Source organism: Primulina tabacum, chromosome 14 (genome assembly GCF_025594145.1).
Source record: "Primulina tabacum isolate GXHZ01 chromosome 14, ASM2559414v2, whole genome shotgun sequence".
Classification (NCBI taxonomy): domain Eukaryota; kingdom Viridiplantae; phylum Streptophyta; class Magnoliopsida; order Lamiales; family Gesneriaceae; genus Primulina; species Primulina tabacum.
The window spans coordinates 6,057,834-6,079,704 of NC_134563.1; the positions used below are offsets into that span (position 1 = coordinate 6,057,834).

The following is a 21,871-nucleotide window of genomic DNA, read 5'->3' on the forward strand; positions in this document are numbered from 1 at the left end:
ATCGTAGCACTAGGAACAGTGACATTGATAACTGGGAGAGAGCCATATTTGAAACAAATCATGTAATGTGTACACCGAATCTGTTTTAAGATTGTTAGGAAAAAAATGTAAACGTGGAAGAAAATGTGGACTATAATGCAGAATGATTAAATATCACAAAAATAATATATGAATCTTGAGTAGATAAAAGGGAATGAAAACTGAAAATCAAACTGAGGCTTATAACAAGTACAATTTCCTTAAAAACCGACTTGTCTCATTCGGTGGTGCTCCAAGGGTCAAGAAGGACAACTATTTCCCAAGATAAAATAGTTAAATCTATAGTAACTTAACACAAAGATACTACCGGAGAATTGAAGAAGTTACTGAATTTTATCACAGAAAATGGGGTAACAAAAGTAAACTAGAAAAAGAAATGAAGGATTTTTTTGTTGTTGTGTGAATTGAGGACTTTGGAAACCTCTATTTAAAGGTGCAAAAGATCCATGCAGACAGTCACATGATGGGTATCCGAAAGGCCAAAAGTTGGACAGGTGAAGCACGAAAAGTCTGTCATCCGAAGCACCAACAAACAACAAGATGAGAGGTCTTATACAGAAATTTCGGTCGGCCATGGCATGTGAAAGTCTCATACTCAATGAAAAATAAATAAATAGAAAAAGTCGGCGATTTTTGCCTTGATAAGTCCGACATTCGATGCATCCAAGTCGTGTTATATATAGCTTCTTAACTAATCAATATTACACCTCAACTGGTTTGAGAGCATCTTAGGTGAGGAACTTGTAAGATTCAAGATGGTGAGATAGAATTACATTTTATATTACCACCTTTTGAAATTTGATCTGTCGAATTTCTTTGGCTTATCAGCATGGTGCACAAGCATCATAGCACCAGGAGCAGTGACCTTGATAACTTGAAGAGAGCCATATTTGATACAAATCATGTAATGAGTATACCGAATCTGTTTTAAGATTGTTAGAAAAAATGTAAAGGCGAAAGAAAATGTGGACTATTATGCAGAATGGTTAAATATCACAAAAATAATATATGAATCTTGAGTAGATAAAAGGGAATGAAAACTGAAAACCAAACCGAGGCTTATAAATAGTTTAATTTCATTAAAAACCGACTTGTCTCATTCGGTGGTGCTCTAAGGATCAAGAAGGACAGCTATTTCCCAAGATATAACAGTTAGATCTGTAGCAACTTAACACAATGATACTATCGGAGAACTGAAAAAGTTCATGAACTTTATCACGGAAAATGGGGTAACAAAAGTAAACGAGAAAAAGAAATGAAGGATTTTTTTGTTGTTGTGTGAATTGAGGACTCTGGAAACCTCTATTTATAGGTGCACGAGATCCATGCGTACAATCACATGATGGGCATCCGAAAGGCCAAAAGTTGGACAGGTGAAGCACGAAAAGTCTGTCATCCGAAGCACCAACAAACAACAAGATGAGAGGTCTCATCCAGAAATTTCGGTCGGCCATGGCATGTGAAAGTCTCATATTCAATGAAAAATAAATAAATAGAAAAAGTGGGCGATTTTTGCCTTGATAAGTCCGACATTCGATGCATCCAAGTCGTGTTATATATAGCTTCTTAACTAATCAATATTACACCTCAACTGGTTTGAGAGCATCTTAGGTGAGGAACTTGTTAGATTCAAGATGGTGAGATAGAATAACATCTTATATTGCCACCTTTTGAAATTCGATCTGTCGAATTTCTTTGGCTTATCAGCATGGTGCACAAGCATCATAGCACCAGGAGCAGTGACCTTGATAACTTGGAGAGAGCCATATTTGAAACAAATCATGTAATGAGTATACCGAATCTGTTTTAAGATTGTTAGAAAAAATGTAAACGCGAAAGAAAATGTGGACTATTATGCAGAATGGTTAAATATCACAAAAATAATATATGAATCTTGAGTAGATAAAAGGGAATGAAAACTGAAAACCAAACCGAGGCTTATAAATAGTTTAATTTCATTAAAAACCGACTTGTCTCATTCGGTGGTGCTCTAAGGATCAAGAAGGACAAGCTATTTCCCAAGATATAACAGTTAGATCTGTAGCAACTTAACACAATGATACTATCGGAGAACTGAAAAAGTTCATGAACTTTATCACGGAAAATGGGGTAACAAAAGTAAACGAGAAAAAGAAATGAAGGATTTTTTTGTTGTTGTGTGAATTGAGGACTCTGGAAAACTCTATTTATAGGTGCACGAGATCCATGCGTACAGTCACATGATGGGCATCCGAAAGGCCAAAAGTTGGACAGGTGAAGCACGAAAAGTCTGTCATCCGAAGCACCAACAAACAACAAGATGAGAGGTCTCATCCAGAAATTTCGGTCGGCCATGGCATGTGAAAGTCTCATACTCAATGAAAAATAAATAAATAGAAAAAGTGGGCGATTTTTGCCTTGATAAGTCCGACATTCGATGCATCCAAGTCGTGTTATATATAGCTTCTTAACTAATCAATATTACACCTCAACTGGTTTGAGAGCATCTTAGGTGAGGAACTTGTTAGATTCAAGATGGTGAGATAGAATAACATCTTATATTGCCACCTTTTGAAATTCGATCTGTTGAATTTCTTTGGCTTATCAGCATGGTGCACAAGCATCATAGCACCAGGAGCAGTGACCTTGATAACTTGGAGAGAGCCATATTTGAAACAAATCATGTAATGAGTATACCGAATCTGTTTTAAGATTGTTAGAAAAAATGTAAACGCGAAAGAAAATGTGGACTATTATGCAGAATGGTTAAATATCACAAAAATAATATATGAATCTTGAGTAGATAAAAGGGAATGAAAACTAAAAACCAAACTGAGGCTTATAAATAGTTTAATTTCATTAAAAACCGACTTGTCTCATTCGGTGGTGCTCTAAGGATCAAGAAGGACAACTATTTCCCAAGATATAACAGTTAGATCTGTAGCAACTTAACACAATGATACTATCGGAGAACTGAAAAAGTTCATGAACTTTATCACGGAAAATGGGGTAACAAAAGTAAACGAGAAAAAGAAATGAAGGATTTTTTTGTTGTTGTGTGAATTGAGGACTCTGGAAAACTCTATTTATAGGTGCACGAGATCCATGCGTACAGTCACATGATGGGCATCCGAAAGGCCAAAAGTTGGACAGGTGAAGCACGAAAAGTCTGTCATCCGAAGCACCAACAAACAACAAGATGAGAGGTCTCATCCAGAAATTTCGGTCGGCCATGGCATGTGAAAGTCTCATACTCAATGAAAAATAAATAAATAGAAAAAGTGGGCGATTTTTGCCTTGATAAGTCCGACATTCGATGCATCCAAGTCGTGTTATATATAGCTTCTTAACTAATCAATATTACACCTCAACTGGTTTGAGAGCATCTTAGGTGAGGAACTTGTTAGATTCAAGATGGTGAGATAGAATAACATCTTATATTGCCACCTTTTGAAATTTGATCTGTCGAATTTCTTTGGCTTATCAGCATGGTGCACAAGCATCATAGCACCAGGAGCAGTGACCTTGATAACTTGGAGAGAGCCATATTTGAAACAAATCATGTAATGAGTATACCGAATCTGTTTTAAGATTGTTAGAAAAAATGTAAACGCGAAAGAAAATGTGGACTATTATGCAGAATGGTTAAATATCACAAAAATAATATATGAATCTTGAGTAGATAAAAGGGAATGAAAACTGAAAACCAAACCGAGGCTTATAAATAGTTTAATTTCATTAAAAACCGACTTGTCTCATTCGGTGGTGCTCTAAGGATCAAGAAGGACAGCTATTTCCCAAGATATAACAGTTAGATCTGTAGCAACTTAACACAATGATACTATCGGAGAACTGAAAAAGTTCATGAACTTTATCACGGAAAATGGGGTAACAAAAGTAAACGAGAAAAAGAAATGAAGGATTTTTTTGTTGTTGTGTGAATTGAGGACTCTGGAAAACTCTATTTATAGGTGCACGAGATCCATGCGTACAGTCACATGATGGGCATCCGAAAGGCCAAAAGTTGGACAGGTGAAGCACGAAAAGTCTGTCATCCGAAGCACCAACAAACAACAAGATGAGAGGTCTCATCCAGAAATTTCGGTCGGCCATGGCATGTGAAAGTCTCATACTCAATGAAAAATAAATAAATAGAAAAAGTGGGCGATTTTTGCCTTGATAAGTCCGACATTCGATGCATCCAAGTCGTGTTATATATAGCTTCTTAACTAATCAATATTACACCTCAACTGGTTTGAGAGCATCTTAGGTGAGGAACTTGTTAGATTCAAGATGGTGAGATAGAATAACATCTTATATTGCCACCTTTTGAAATTTGATCTGTCGAATTTCTTTGGCTTATCAGCATGGTGCACAAGCATCATAGCACCAGGAGCAGTGACCTTGATAACTTGGAGAGAGCCATATTTGAAACAAATCATGTAATGAGTATACCGAATCTGTTTTAAGATTGTTAGAAAAAATGTAAACGCGAAAGAAAATGTGGACTATTATGCAGAATGGTTAAATATCACAAAAATAATATATGAATCTTGAGTAGATAAAAGGGAATGAAAACTAAAAACCAAACTGAGGCTTATAAATAGTTTAATTTCATTAAAAACCGACTTGTCTCATTCGGTGGTGCTCTAAGGATCAAGAAGGACAACTATTTCCCAAGATATAACAGTTAGATCTGTAGCAACTTAACACAATGATACTATCGGAGAACTGAAAAAGTTCATGAACTTTATCACGGAAAATTGGGTAACAAAAGTAAACGAGAAAAAGAAATGAAGGATTTTTTTGTTGTTGTGTGAATTGAGGACTCTGGAAAACTCTATTTATAGGTGCACGAGATCCATACATACAGTCACATGATGGGCATCCGAAAGGCCAAAAGTTGGACAGGTGAAGCACGAAAAGCCTGTCCTCCGAAGCACCAACAAACAACAAGATGAGAGGTCTCATCCAGAAATTTCGGTCGGCCATGGCATGTGAAAGGTCTTATACTTAATGAAAATTAAAATAAATAGAAAAGTGGGCGATTTTTGCCTTAATAAGTCCGACATTCGATGCATCCAGGTCGTGCTATAGAGAACTTCTTAACTAATCAATATTATACTTTCATAAAGTGTAACTAAATATAAGCTCCATCATACCAACTTTATTTTCCTACGTGGAGAAAACTCATCACTCCATACTTACATCATCAACTTAATATTTTATTGTCCAATTTTCATTCATACAAAATTAAAAGTCCAATATATATATAATCCAACAATTATTTTCATACTTTCTAACAAAATTATATTTTAAATTTACTTTTAAGTCATTTCATACTTCATTTCATTCGACGCAACTATTTTCAAGCATACCCATTGCCACCATCTCGGCCTGAGTCGTCATTTCATCACGACAAAAATTAGAGCGGATATTTGGCATCCCGCATTCTATAATCTACCTTTCTTGGCACATTCCACCCATGAATTGTTTTTTTTTTTTTTTTTTGGGCTGACATATTTTACCCTCAAATCAAACTAAAGTTATTGCACCCTTTTATATTTTCAGTTAAAATGTTTTATCAAAATATTAAATTAAAGGTGCGATTTTGTCAACCGGGAAAAGTGCTATTTAACCTAATTAATCGTTTTTTACATCTCTCATTGCATATTTCCCACTAGACCTGGTCACTGTCGGGTGAAAAAGTTGATTATTTTTACTTCTACTGCAGTGCCTTTATCCGAGCCACTACTAAACAAATCAATAAGCATGTAAAATTTAAACTTGATGACAACAATAAAACATCGAAAATCAAATAACTTAATCATCTTACAACTCAAATAAAAACAAAACAAATCTTTAAACATCTCTTAATAAGCTTCATTCAAAATAAAGATTCGGGTTATTAAATCATTGTGTGCTAAGGAAATGAGAATGAAACAACTAGAATTGATGGCTAAGCAATTAGGTCATGAGAATTTATGGAGGTTTTTTTCTACTAAAAATGTTGCAATAATTAGTTATGATTATTCTTCACTAGTGTGTGGTCAAGGCCAAAAATCATTAATATCCCGAAACAAATGCTGCAAGTGCGAATTATTAATTATAAATTTATAATTGATTTCATTTTTATTGAATTGTTGCTTTAATATTTTGTTATTACATAGGTTAAGAGGATGGACAAGTCTAGCAATGCAACTATGGATAATATTCTGAAACAAAGTATACTGGTGATTTTTTTCGAGTAATTCAGAGCTAGACGGACTGCTATTTTGAAACATTTGATTATTTATTGCTAATTTGTGTTGATTAACATTTTTAGTTTGGAATGGTAATGAAAAATCTACTGCATAGTGGGAATCATCCAATTATTTATTCTACAGATTCTATTCAAATTAATTAATCATCCCTTCCAAGTTTTCCATTATTATTCAGAAATAAACAATATTAAATGTTTGAAAATAAAGTTAATAATAATAATAATCGTACTTGTTTACCTCTATAATATTCCAAGGGAGAGATGCCTCAAGTTGCTATATAAAAATTAGGTTAAATAATACCTTCTTCCCATTGACAAAATTGCTGTTTGAATTTTAATATTTGAGGGAACATTAACTGAAAATATAAGAAGATACTTAATGATGGCTTTGATTTGCGGGAGGAAACTGCCAATGGTGGAGTATGTCAGGAAGGAAGGTTAGATTATAGGAGGCAAGTTGCCAAACACTCAACAAAACCCTGAAAGTCATTGCAAACAGAAATTAAATAAATAAAAACACTATTTGTATGACAAAAATTCAAAATCCAATAACAAAAGTGATAATAATATAGTTAGCAGAAAACATTCAGAAGATAATAAAGCATGAAACTATGTCCCAAATACAAATATCTCATTGAAAACGAATGGTTCATATAAAGACATCATCACTATTACAGGAGTAGCAAACACAAACTCCTAAATGCAGCTTCCCAACATTGCCATTCATAATTGAATAGAAAAGTCAAGGTCATTCTTCATCATCCTCATCCCCGTCGCCACCAGACGCCTTCTTTGCAGCTGCCTTTTGGTTCTTTCTCTTCACTCTACCGGGACGCCCACCACCAAATGGACTTGTGAGAGAGAAATCGATGTGTTTCTGGGAGTCTACTCTTACCAGAAACGAGGGCACATTCACCACTTGCCTCCCAACCCTATAGTAAGTAAATAGAACTCTCAATTCAATGACTAAATACATATTACAATGAACATTTCACTTTAGACAGATAAGAAAAGGAAGTATAACGCTAGCTGCATGAAAATTTAAAACCTTCATTCTTGAAAGATAGCATACATCCGTAGCATTGGAGAGACAAAAATATCATCACAAGTAACACAAAATGTAACATGCAGGGGCACATTTCACATCGCATGCAATGTCCGCTGCCTTAAAAAAGGCTATTCAACACAGCTAAGCCTAGAGTCATCAACACCCAGACATTTATACAGGCGTGGTGATGGCAATGAATCAGGTTCGGGTAGGATTCCATATCCTCCGACCTCATCCCCATTTATGATATTCATCCTCATCCTCATCCTCACCGGATATCCAATTTCATCTTCATCCTCGTCCTCATGCCGTCGATAAATTGGATATTCATACACAACCCAAATATTTTATTATCCCCTGTAATTGTATTTTCTTAAATTTGAATTATTTCGAATAAACTATGGATGTTTATTAAATTGTTGGAAACAATTTAGAAAAAAATATAAAAATTAGCAAATTAAATATTATAATAAAAATATAACAAAATATTATAAACAATTTATATAAACATCATTATCCAAAAAAAATAACATCATCTTTATACTAATAATTTTATTCTAATAATTTTATTCGTTCAATCCAACTAATGTTATTCAACAAAACATGTTAGAATTAAAATCACAGCTGAAAAATCAAACACACACACACACACAGAGATATATATAGCATCAATAATCAAATATAGTATGAAGATCAACGAAAATAAATGCCTATCATTCAAGTTAAATATACGAGTCATGCTTTCATTGTCGGCTCAAAGAAGTCAATATTTTAGTAGATTATTGTCAATCACAAGCTATATGAACCTAGATATCAGAAAAAACGCTAGGCCTGCAAGTGACTAGAAATTTAGTCATCATTCTTACCTGATATGTCTTTGCCGTATAAGCACTCTGGCATGGTGAATAGATTTAGCCATCCCCGCCTTGAACACCAGAGTTTGAAGGCGGCGCTCAAGGAAGTTCTCTACAGTTAGTGCCAAGACATAATCGAGCTTGTTCTGGCTCTCATCCAGTAGCCCATACCTATTCATTCTCCTCAGAAGGGCTTCTCCCTCAAAAATACGACGTGAATCCTTCTCATCAAGCGTCAAAAGCATTCTAGCAGCATTTCTAATGCGACTCAGTGCATACTGAACCCTCCACAACTCCCTCTTGCATCTCAGACCATATTCTCCAACAAGCTTCAACTCAGCATCCAGTCGCTCCTTCTCATAAGGCCGTCGAGGCTTCTTAAATGTCTTTACATCTGCAATCAACAGAAGCAAGCAGATTTAAGCAGAAGCTCGTGCATTATGAGACCTCCTATTTTCATTCTTTTTGAGTATGAAGCATGAGACCAAAACTTTATTAAGGACAACATTTCAACCACAAAAATCCAATCTTTAGTTTATCAAAGACCTCTCATTCTTACAAAGGAGAGCCCTTGACAGGCATGCCTACTTTAGCTAACTTACTGATCTTCCAGCATATGTCTGCAACACTATCGCTGGTACTCTTCTGGAGCACAACATACTAACATTTTCAAAAGTTTTATACAGACGCCTTGAACAGTTTCAACAATCTTTAGATTCCAGCAATGACTCGGATGAAAATGAAACAAAACAACCGGTACTTGTTCTAAATTTCAAATCTCAAAACGATAAAAAGACATAGTTTTGGTCAGATGCAACAGAAAGGTCATTCCAAAACACCATCACCGATACAACCAGGAATCAGAGGAATTCCATAACATAAAATGAACAAACAATAACTGATGTGAAAGAAGCAATCGAAATAAAACACCAAAAAAACCTCGAAAGAACAATATCACATACAATCGCACGCACATAAATCACAACTACAGCTGTTCTCCGATGTGAGAGTATATTATCAATTTTTAACGGCAGAACAAGGAATGGAAGCTTACAGTTTCGGTAAAATGAGACGTTCACCATACTTCTCCGCCGCCAACGCGATTCTCAGTCCACCGCTCTGCTGTGGATCGCGAGGGAAATGAAAACGTGAGGGTTCGAGTTGTCGTCTTATATATGCCTTTCTGGGCCAAAACCCTAGTGAGCATGTCAAAGAGTTGGACTATAGCCTTGGGCCATTTCAGAACCGAGCCGAAGGACTAAATTGCCCGATTTATTTTTAAAAATGAAAAACTGAACAAAGTAGTCTAAAATAGGACAATTACTATAAATTTTATGATTAAATAACTCAATAACTACTTTATATTTCTATAGACAAATTTATAAATATTTATAGAGAAGCTCATGGAAGTTTATTAAAAAACAGCGAGACTAACACATGTTAATTGTATATATAAAAAAGACAAAAACTGGTGTGAGACGGTCTCACGGGTCGTATTTTGTGAGACGGATATCTTATTTGGATCATTCATGAAAAAGTATTAATTTTTATGCTAAGAGTATTATTTTTATTGTGAATATCGGTGGGATTGACCTGTCTCACAGATAAAGATTTGTAATACCGTCTTACAAGAGATCTACTCTATAAAAAAATCTACCCAAACACGAAACTAACACATTTTAATTGTATATATATAAAAAAAAGCTATCATAACACGAATCAAATCGTATTTTTAGGCCTAATTTGATAGCTCTAATTAAGAGAATTGTGCAACTAAAATTGGATCATTTGACCACATTTTTTCATGTTGTGCTAGGATTAAATATTTAAAATAATATTGCATTTGAATCAATGATTTAATTTCAAATCCAAATGCTAAATTTGATGCATTTATTTGTCAGTTAGTTCAATGTTACCATTAAGGTGAGGTTGATCCAATAGTTACATGGGAGGTCACGTCATTTTTTATGTTGCTTGTTTATAAATTATTACTATTTATTAATTATTAGAGACACGTTTAAATAATATTCAATCATGCATGTAGCTCAGAGGATTAGAGCACGTGGTTACAAACCTAGATATTAGGGATTTGAATCCCTCCTCGTATCTTAATTGAATTCTATGTAATGATGAATAAATTGAGTTGAATTCTATGTCTATATGTATCGACATCCTACTACATGTTTATTATGTAACGCCCCGAAAATTCGAAGGTCCACACGAACTACATGCACGCAAGTTATTAAATTCTTTTGTATTTTAATTAAATATTTTAATTGCATATATTAATTATGTTGTGCATATTGACATGTTTACAAAATATTTTTCTACATTGTGGCATTAAAATGTATTTTTAAAGGATATTCGAGTTGCGATCGAGAAACGGAGACCGAGGACTGAAAAATAGAAAATGTTTTTATTGGTTAATTGTTTTTAATTATTTAAATTAGGGGTGATGTTTTTTATTATTTTTAAAAATATGGGGTTTTGAGGTGATTTTATACGCCGGGGTGTAAATTTTATCGGTGTTGGTTTTTCAACAAAAATACAAACGTTGTGACAACCTGGCTCATAAATTCACAAACGTATTTAAGCAAAATTATTTTTATTATTTTTATTCATTCTAATTAAGCACTAATGGGCTTAATTTGTTTGTTTAATGGGCCTAAGCTTAATTAAGGATTTTAATTAACTATATATTATGCAATTAACCTACCCCAAACCCTTTATATCACACGCCCCATCTCCCCAATTCAATCAAAACCCTCCCCTCAAATTCAAATACACGGCACACACCAAATATCCAAGGGGGAAAAGTTTCAAGTTTTGCTAAGGTTTGCTAGCCGTCGTTCTTCGATTTGTCAACGTTATTTCGTGCGTTTAATACGCAAAGGCACGTCATATTCTTCATTTACTCATCATCACACCATATTATTTAATTATGTTTGAAATTACTTGTAAAACAAGTTGCAACATGAAATATTTTCGGTTTTGTGTAATATACCAATTTTTAAGGCTTGAATTTGAGAAAAAATCATGTTTGTTATGTTGTAAAAGGGGCTGCCATGATTAGGAACGGTTAGGGGATGTTTTTACATGTTTTGAAGAGTCCTAAAACACACCAAAACGTTGCAAATCTAAAAGAACAAAGCTGGAACCGTGGGGTTAATTAAGGAAGGGCATGATGTGTTGTAGGTCTTCATGAGTTCGGTTTGTTGTGCATGGGGCTTAGGAGGTCGACCCGGTCTCGAGGAGGGCTCGTGCTGGGCATGGGTAAGGGTCAGGAAGGGTCCTATCATGGCTAAGACCCAAGGCGCGCTGCTTTGGAGGAGTCCCATGCAGCAAAGACTCCTCGCGCGAGAGAGCAGGGTTTCCAGAGTTGCTGTTAAAGGGGCACACGGCTGGCCTGGGGGCGAGCCAGGAGGGTCCTATAGGGTCTAAGGAATATGGGTAAGGTCTGGGTTAGGGGATGGAGTTGTGGGCTGGCTGCTGGCTGGAGAGAAAACAAAAAACGTGAGAGGGGAACCATGAAGGCAGCTTGTGCGCGCATGTTGCTTTCCTGATTCAGGTGATTCGTGAGCGGGGTCCAGAGCTTGGGTTGGTCTGGGCTTGGTCTGAGCGTGGTTCAGGGAAGGTTAGGGTCATCAGGGGTCATGTGAAGACCATGCAATATGGGAGTGCACCAATTGTGGAAGAAATTCATGCAGAAATTCATCAATCCTCAATTGCAATTTAAAGACAACCGAAATCACTCCATTATAGCACAAATCTCGAGTATGTACCTTGAACCAAGAAGAGACCACGTTCATCCGGGAGAGATTAGTGTAATCATCCATTTGATTAGCTATCAGCGTCATTCGTGGAGCGACTTCAGAGCTTACCTTGTAAGCTGATTTTCCGTGCCTATAAATAGGAGGACTCCTCATTCAGAACTTGCACTCCCAAATCTCTCGAAATCCTCCCTAACATCACCGTATTCTCGAAGCTTTTCGCCCTCTAGTAACAGAGCTCTGCCGCAATCTCACCATTCACGTTTCCTTGAGCAGTCAGAATATTGTAAGTGGGCTTTTGCTATAGATCTTTCTTTGTAAGTGGGCTTTTGCTATATATCTTTCTTTGTAAGTGGGTTCTTGATACTATTTTATTTGGCACACTTATTTCTTTTTAAGTGGGCATAATATGTTTCGAAAATAAATTAAACATGACTTTGAAAATTCGGTCGGCGTGATATATTCATTTCCATTTGGTATTGAAATCCCTTGAATTGTTCTTTGTTCGATATCAGTTAAATATGTGAAAGCATGTTTGAATTTTTTTTGAAACGCACTGTAATGACTCGATTTAGAAATGGTAAAGGAAATTTCGAACTTTGATATACTTTGTTTAGGCCCTGATGCGGTGGGTTATAATAACCGTTCCTTTGGCCTCGCCCCTTAGAGGAGTAACATATAGGGGACTGATCAGTAAAAACCATAGAAAATGAGATGATTTTCAGTGCTATATTCGTATTTGTGTTAGTATTTGATTCAACATGCTTAATATTGAAATTTTGATAATTTATTCATATGTATATCCTCGATAATGGTCATGCGCGATCGGCCCCCATTTACTGAGTATTTCTCCAAAATACTCACCCCTTACTTTCCCACCCAGATAAGAATGAGAATCAAATTGAGGATGAGGAGCAAGACTACTTTTGAGGATGGTGATGAAGCAGTCTAATTCGGGACCCGTCGATTATTCTGTCTTATGATTTCAGTATCGTGTATTTACGCTTCCGCATGTTTCTATTTCTTTTGAGTTGTAAAGACAGTGAACTTTTGGGAAATTTATGATAATAAACTGGTTTCGGTTTATGATGTACTACGAGGCTAGTTGTTTTTCGATCGTGTGATTGTTAAACAACGCCGGTGTCATAACCCGGTCTCGGGGCGTGACATTTAAGTCGTATCAGAGCCGCCAGGTTCATAATCCGGTTGGGGAAGAAAATCTTCGGAAAAATTTTCGGTGGAATTTTATAAATCGGCCAATACTGTCCCCTCCGAAACGGCCCAACGAACGAGATTCACCACCCTAAAGTCGTGAGCACCGGGCTGAAATCGCGAAATTCCTTCGTTTAGGCATCCGAAACGTCGTTTTTGCCGTTTTAGGAAATATTCGTAGACCCTATAACTTCTTATAGGAAATTCCGAATTCGATTCCGTCGATTGTTCTGGAGCCCTCTCGACATGAGCTTTCCATCCATGACATATCTCGAAAATTGCCATTTTTGGAAAATTTTCGATAAATTTCTATTCCTGCATTTTTGCTGCTTTCTGCTCTATATGATTGATTTACTCTGAGCCTTTCCAATTTTTTTTCTCGATTTCAGGAAATGGCTTCAAGTTCTTCTATGCCTCGCACTCGGACCACAGCACGTATGAGTGTTATACCTGTACCTGACAAGGACCTCATCATTAAGGACCTTCGAGCATCCCTCGCACTAGAACAAAAAGACAACAGGAAGTTGATTGCGACATTACATAAACTGCAAGAAGAAAAGCACGAGCTAGAGGAAAAGAAAGCTCATCTCAGTGCTCTCTTGGAGCAGACCTCTTATATAGCAGTCCAACGACATCAGCAAGATGCACTGATCATTCAAGAGCTGCAAGAATCAGTGCAACATCTGACTATGCATAACGAACACTTACAAAATCAGGTTCAACAACTTCAGGATGTCATTATCAACTTAGGACCTGAAATGGAACCGATAGAAGAACCAATTGAAGATGAAGCAGTAGGAGATGGCGAGATTTTAGATAATTAAGGATTTAGAGTCGTGACTATTTGTAATAAGGATTTATAATCCATTTGCTTTCTCATGAATTTTCTGTCCTTTCTTTTCTTGTTTCCTAAAAACTTTGATTTGTATTGCTTCTATTTTCGATTGAATCAATAAAAAGTTTACTTGATTATATCAGCGGCCAATTTCAGTTCATGATTAATTCATATGTATGTGAGCAAAATCTTAGAAACTTGTACCCTTGTAGGAAATGGCCGGAAGACCTCCACGAAACAATCGCAACCCGCGGTACGCAAACATTAACAACCGCAACGATAATATTGGAGATCCAAATGCTGACGGCAATCCACCACCCAGAGTGGGCCTGAGCCAAGTAGATTTGATGGCTATAGCCACCATAGTGGCAACAACTATCCAGGGTTTGGGAAACCCCAATGGTAACGGTAATCAGCAGCCACAACCACCACCGGCACATAATGGGATCAAGTATCATTATGAGTCCCTTCGTAAGAACCGTTGCCCAGTGTTCAAGGGAGACGCCGACCCTGAGAGTAGCCAGAGTTGGTTGAAAAGCGTGGAAACCCAACTGCGACTGCTAGAGATACCTGAGGCACTTAAGGTAGAGGTGATAGTGCCATTCCTGGAGGATAAGGCAAGCAAGTGGTGGGAAACCGTCTCACCTACCCTGACAGCCGCCGGAGCAATCACTTGGCAACAATTCAGAGATGTCTTTCTCAAACAGTATTTCTCAGCAGAAGTCAGACTTCAGAAACTGAGCGAGTTTGAGAACTTCTCGCAAACTCTAGACATGTCAATGGTAGATTACACCTCCCAATTCAATGACCTTGGAACTTATTCCCCGACAATCATGGCAGATGAAGTTCTAAAGATGCACAGATACAAGAAGGGTTTGATCAGCCGTATCCGGTCATCCTTAGCAGTTTACCAACCTACAAGCTTTGCTGATTTAATGGGAGCAGCGATAAGAGCTGAGACGGATATCAAGCGTCGGGAGAACGAGAACAAGAATAAGCGACCTCTTACTGGACAGTCATCTCAAGGGAAGCCACCATTCAAGAGACCGAATCAGTCCAGTGGACCCTTCAAAGATGCTTCGTCCCACCCAACTTACCAAGAACCAAAGATGTGCCCCAAATGTAATAATCGTCATTCTGGAGAATGCCACCGACAGACGGGAGCATGTTTCAATTGTGGGAAATTAGGGTATCGAATTGCTAACTGCCCCGAGCCATTGAAGAGAAGTACCAAGCCTAATGCTGATGCTAACCTCAACAAGCCAAGGGAGAATAAGCCAAACGCTCGTGTGTTTGCAATAACCCAAGAAGAAGCAGATGATGCAAACGATGTCGTGGCAGGTACCATTTTTGTCAATGAAATGCCAACTTATGTGTTATTTGATAGTGGTGCTACTCATTCATTTATATCTAAGAGGTTCACTAAGAAACTAGGGCTTACGCCTGAATTATTAGTTGAACCATTTAGAGTAGCGACTCCTACTAGTAAGACAGTCGAAACACATAGAGTGCACCGAAAGTGTAAAATCTGTATCAATGAGCACCTATTCCAAGCAGAATTGATACAACTGAACATGGTGGAGTTCGATATCATCTTAGGAATGGATTGGTTAGCAAGAAACAATGTGATGGTAGACTGCAAGGGAAAGAGTGTTAGGCTCCGAACCCCGAACCAAAAAGAGGTCGTGTATCATGGCAAATCCAAGGAACGGAAGTCACTTCTTTCCGCATCCCAAGCATGGAAAGCCATGAAATCTGGAGCAGATATCTATCTAGCAACGGTTAACGTAGTAAAGGAAGAAATTGAACTTAAACCGGGGGACATCCCTATCGTGCGAGATTTCCCAGACGTCTTTCCAGAGGAACTACCAGGGACAGTCCCGGATCGAGAAATTGAGTTCGAAATCAATTTAGTGCCCGAAGCGGCACCCATCTCCAAGGCACCGTACAGAATGGCACCAGCTGAACATAAGGAGCTAAAGGAACAACTTCAAGAATTGCTAGACAAAAAGCAGATTCGACCAAGTGCGTCTCCATGGGGAGCTCCAGTACTTTTTGTCAAGAAGAAAGATGGGAGCATGAGACTGTGCATTGACTATAGGGAATTGAATAAGATCACTATCAAGAACAAGTACTCTCTTCCGAGAATAGATGACATGTTCGATCAGCTTAAGGGAGCCACAATATTTTCCAAATTGGATTTGAGAACGGGCTACCACCAATTGAAGGTCAGGGCTGAAGACATCCCAAAGACGGCCTTTCGGACGAGGTATGGACACTACGAATTCACGGTGATGCCTTTTGGTCTGACAAACGCACCAGCAGCCTTTATGGACCTAATGAACAGAGTATTCAAGCCGTTCCTGGATCGGTTCATAGTGGTATTCATTGATGACATCCTTGTCTACTCTCCTAGCAAAGAAGATCACGAAGAGCATCTCCGTCTCACTCTACAAACCTTAAGGGAGAAAGAACTCTATGCCAAGTTCAAGAAATGCGAATTCTAGCTAAACAATGTATCCTTTTTAGGGCATGTGATATCGGAAGCAGGAGTATCAGTGGATCCAAAGAAAGTGGAGTCAATTCTGGATTGGTCGAAACCGAAAAACGCCACAGACATTAGAAGCTTTCTTGGATTGGCAGGCCATTACAGGAAATTCGTTGAAGGATTTTCTTCCATAGCCGTACCATTAACAAGGCTTACTCAAAAGAATTCTAAATTCATTTGGGATGACAACTGCGAGAAAAGTTTTTAGACATTGAAAGAAAAGCTCGCGTCTACACCAGTGTTAGTCTTGCCCACTGAAGATAAGGATTTCACCATCTACAGTGACGCATCGAAGGAAGGGTTGGGATGTGTACTCATGCAAGAAGGAAGAGTGATTGCCTATGCATCAAGGCAGTTGAAGCCGCATGAACGAAATTATCCCACTCACGACCTCGAACTGGCAGCAGTCGTCTTTGCTTTGAAGATATGGAGACATTATCTCTATGGCTCCAAGTGCGAAATCTTCACGGACCACCAGAGCCTCAAATACTTGTTCACCCAAAAGGAATTAAATATGAGACAAAGGCGATGGATTGAGCTGTTGAAGGATTATGACTTGACCATAAGCTACCATCCAGGTAAGGCAAACAAAGTAGCTGATGCATTGATTCGGAGGAATATGAGTAAGGTTACCTTAGCTGCACACTCCGCTCAACCATGTCTGCGAGAAATCGTCAAGTTGAACCAGGATCGAGACCCAGTTCTAGTAAAACTTAAGGAACAAGCTAAGGAAGCAAAGTCTCAAGATACTCAGATCGACGACAAAGGAGTCCTTTGGATGAAAGAACGATTGTGTGTACCAGACATAGATAACCTTCGACAAGAAGTAATGTCAGAAGCACATAAGTCGAAATTTTCAGTCCATCCTGGCAGTACCAAGATGTACAGAGACTTAAAGAAGAATTTCTGGTGGAGTGGAATGAAAAAGGATGTTGCGATATTTGTTTCCAAATGTCTTGTGTGCCAACAGGTCAAAGCAGAGCACCAAAGACCTGGAGGACTTCTTCAACCTCTAGAAATTCCAGAATGGAAATGGGAACATATCTCCATGGACTTTGTGGTTGGGTTACCAAAGTCTAGACAAAGCCATGATGGTATCTGGGTAATCGTAGATAGACTCACAAAATCTGCGCATTTCCTACCTGTTCGAATGAACTATAATTTGGATAAGTTAGCCACATTGTACATGAATAATATCGTACGATTACATGGGGTTCCAGCCAGCATCTTGTTAGACAGAGACCCGAGGTTTGTATCTCGTTTTTGGAAGAGCTTTCAACAAGCCATGGGAACTAAGATCACTCTCAGTACGGCCTATCATCCTCAGACCGATGGCCAAACAGAGAGGACAATTCAAACTTTAGAAGATATGCTGAGAGCATGTGCTCTAGACTTTAGTGGAAATTAGAGTGAACATTTGCCTTTGATTGAGTTTTCTTACAATAACAGTTATCACAGCAGCATCGGAGTGGCGCCGTATGAAGCTCTGTATGGGCGAAAATGCCGATCACCACTATATTGGGATGAAGTAGGAGAAAAGGCCATCACTGGACCCGAATTAATCCAAGAAACAGTGGATAAAATCACTATAACCAAGGAGAGACTTAAAGTGGCACAAGACCGACAGAAGAGTTGGGCTGATCCGAAAAGAAGACCGGTGGAATTCACAACGGGAGATAAAGCATACTTGAAAGTATCACCAATGAAAGGTATAGTTCGATTCAACAAACCTGGGAAACTGAACTCCAGATATGTTGACCTTTTGAAATCCTGGAGAAAGTGGGAACACTTGCATACAGATTGGCACTCCCACCGAGTATGTCTAGAATTCATAATGTCTTCCATGTTTCACAACTAAGAAGATATGTTTTAGATCCAAGCCACATTCTTGAAGCTGAACCACTCTTAATCGAGGGAGACTTGAATGAAGGACTTACTTATAAGGAAGTCCCGATCAGAATCGTGGATATCAAGAACCAAGTGCTAAGACGACGAACGATTCCATACGTCAAAGTACAATGGTCTAATCATACCGAAAGAGAAGCCACTTGGGAACTCGAAGAGAAAATAAGAGATCACTATCCATACCTTTTTGAAGGACAAGTTAATCCAAGTTTCGAGGACGAAACTTACAATAAGGAGGGGAGAATGTGAAGACCATGCAATATGGGAGTGCACCAATTGTGGAAGAAATTCATGCAGAAATTCATCAATCCTCAATTGCAATTTAAAGACAACCGAAATCACTCCATTATAGCACAAATCTCGAGTATGTACCTTGAACCAAGAAGAGACCACGTTCATCCGGGAGAGATTAGTGCAATCATCCATTTGATTAGCCATCAGCATCATTCATGGAGCGACTTCAGAGCTTACCTTGTAAGCTGATTTTCCGTGCCTATAAATAGGAGGACTCCTCATTCAGAACTTGCACTCCCAAATCTCTCGAAATCCTCTCTAACATCACCGTATTCTCGAAGCTTTTCGCCCTCTAGTAACAGAGCTCTGCCGCAATCTCACCATTCACGTTTCCTTGAGCAGTCAGAATATTGTAAGTGGGCTTTTGCTATATATCTTTCTTTGTAAGTGGGCTTTTGCCATATATCTTTCTTTGTAAGTGGGCTTTTGCTATATATCTTTCTTTGTAAGTGGGTTCTTGATACTATTTTATTTGGCACACTTATTTCTTTTTAAGTGGGCATAATATGTTTCGAAAATAAATTAAACATGACTTTGAAAATTCGGTCGGCGTGATATATTCATTTCCATTTGGTATTGAAATCCCTTGAATTGTTCTTTGTTCGATATCAGTTAAATATGTGAAAGCATGTTTGAATTTTTTTTGAAACGCACTGTAATGACTCGATTTAGAAATGGTAAAGGAAATTCCGAACTTTGATATACTTTGTTTAGGCCCTGATGCGGTGGGTTATAATAACCGTTCCTTTGGCCTCGCCCCTTAGAGGAGTAACATATAGGGGACTGATCAGTAAAAACCATAGAAAATGAGATGATTTTCAGTGCTATATTCGTATTTGTGTTAGTATTTGATTCAACATGCTTAATATTGAAATTTTGATAATTTATTCATATGTATATCCTCGATAATGGTCATGCGCGATCGGCCCCCATTTACTGAGTATTTCTCCAAAATACTCACCCCTTACTTTCCCACCCAGATAAGAATGAGAATCAAATTGAGGATGAGGAGCAAGACTACTTTTGGGGATGGTGATGAAGCAGTCTAATTCGGGACCCGTCGATTATTCTGTCTTATGATTTCAGTATCGTGTATTTACGCTTCCGCATGTTTCTATTTCTTTTGAGTTGTAAAGACAGTGAACTTTTGGGAAATTTATGATAATAAACTGGTTTCAGTTTATGATGTACTACGAGGCTAGTTATTTTTCGATCGTGTGATTGTTAAACAACGCCGGTGTCATAACCCGGTCTCGGGGCGTGACAGGTCAAGTGGTTGAGGGCTGAAAGGAGTCCTAGATTGATTAGGAGTTCTTTTGTTCAAAAACACTCCACCTGCACACACGCATGTAACAGGTCCAGGCTGCAGGAGCTTTAACGCGGGCCAGGGGCTGGTTCTTGGGCTTGGGGCTGGTCAGTAGGGCTCATAGATGAGTTGGTTAGGTTTTGGATCAAGGTGGCTTGGGCGTGGCTCGAGTAAATTAGGAGTTGGCTCGGGTGGTTTGGTTAAGTGTCAAAAACGAAAATTAAAGAAGGAAAAATTGAGCCATGGGTCCACGGGTGTGGCTCATGACTTGGAAGGGTATAATAAATTTTAAAAATGTTATGTTTAAAATTTGGGATCAAAATAATGAGTTTTGGATTTGCTCGGGATTTAATCGCCGCACGAAACGCTAATTAACGAGTTAATTGAAAAGCCTAGTTTTATGCTTTATAAAATTATGAAAAATTAGGTTTAAACTTAAATATTTATTGTAAGTCTAAGTTTTTAATTTGTGAATTTTATATTAAGGTTTGGTTTAATTCGGGATTAAAACGCATTAATATGTTATATTTAAAGAAAAATTAAAATTCATCGATTTAAGCCAAATAAAAATATGAGAAAATTCATGTAGGCTTAAATAATTATTTGGGACATGTTAGAGTCAATGAAATTAAGAAAATGTCAAAAACGAGAAATTATACGTCCAGGGGTAAAACAGTCTTTTTACACCTAGAAATTAGTAAACGTCATGGCAGTGTCCTGAATGCTGTTTTATGTGCTAATATGATTATTTTCAATGATTATGGATGTTTATATGTTAATATGTCAATTTTAAATGTTTATGGATTTTTAAAGATGTTAATATATTTAAATGTTTTATGATTTAATATGTTAAAACGTTTATTTTAAATTTTATGATTTAAATATTTATTTTAAACGTTTATGATGTAAAATGTTTATTTTTAAAGGTTTATTGCTTTTTATGATTTTTTATACGTTTAAAAGTTTATTTTAAATGTTTACAGATTTCTAATCTGTTAAAAATGTTTATTTTAAAATATTTATGTATATTGATGATTTTAATATGTTAAATTATGATTTTAAAATGTTTATGGATTTTTATGATTTAAATGGAACATTTAAAAGATATGTTGCATGCTTGGTTTCAAAATAAAATGATATTATATGCATATTTTTATTAAGTGATGGAAATACGACATGTTGAAGGACGTGAAGGGATTGTGACTACTACATGTTGGAAATATCGTGAGGGTTATAGTCCCAGTGGGAGCCCGACGATCGTGTTTTCTTGGATACGGATACGAATACGGATATTTTAATACGTTGGCCAAGGCCCAGTTGACCGGTGAGAGTGTCGCTGGTGTCCCCGCCGCTCAGTACTGTGGTTTCTTTAGATGGATCCATCGCCCAATACGATCAAGAATACGAGTCTCAATCACGATCTGAATTCAACAAACACGAACATGAATATGAATACGAATATGAATATGGATACGAATATGAATATGTTTAAGTTTATATGAAAATGTTTATGCATAAGATTATGAAAACGTTTTTATTTAAAGTTTTATGCATCACGAAAATGTTATGTTTTAAGTTTATGCTTCTTCATGAAAACGATATTTTAAGTACAAGTATTTTTCACTGTTATATGTTAACTGTATTACGTATTATTTGATATCAAGGATATGATGTGTTGAGTCTTTAGACTCACTAGGTGTTATTAATGCAGGTTATTATGATAATAATGTGAATGGAGGTATTGATGGTTGACTTTGCTGGACTGAAGGTGGACATAATCCGAGGACCGACGCTAGTTTTCCGCACTAGTTATGATTTA

At 37.3% G+C, this 21,871-nt stretch overlaps 2 protein-coding genes across 2 annotated transcripts; one reads left to right on the forward strand and one right to left on the reverse strand.

Moving 5' to 3' along the window:
• Positions 1–6,766: 6,766 nt before the first annotated feature.
• Positions 6,767–9,388, reverse strand: LOC142525117 (small ribosomal subunit protein uS4y-like). Its single transcript, XM_075629289.1, has 3 exons — positions 9,237–9,388; positions 8,195–8,576; positions 6,767–7,212 (listed from the first exon to the last, which is right to left on the reverse strand). The coding sequence occupies exons 1-3, from the start codon at positions 9,262–9,264 to the stop codon at positions 7,029–7,031; spliced, it is 594 nt and encodes a 197-aa protein (XP_075485404.1). The 5' UTR covers positions 9,265–9,388; the 3' UTR covers positions 6,767–7,028.
• A 4,826-nt stretch (positions 9,389–14,214) lies between these two features.
• Positions 14,215–16,506, forward strand: LOC142523719 (uncharacterized). The gene is made up of 2 exons (XM_075627451.1): positions 14,215–16,047; positions 16,114–16,506. Exons 1-2 carry the CDS (start codon positions 14,215–14,217, stop codon positions 16,504–16,506), a joined length of 2,226 nt encoding a protein of 741 aa, XP_075483566.1.
• Positions 16,507–21,871: the final 5,365 nt, after the last annotated feature.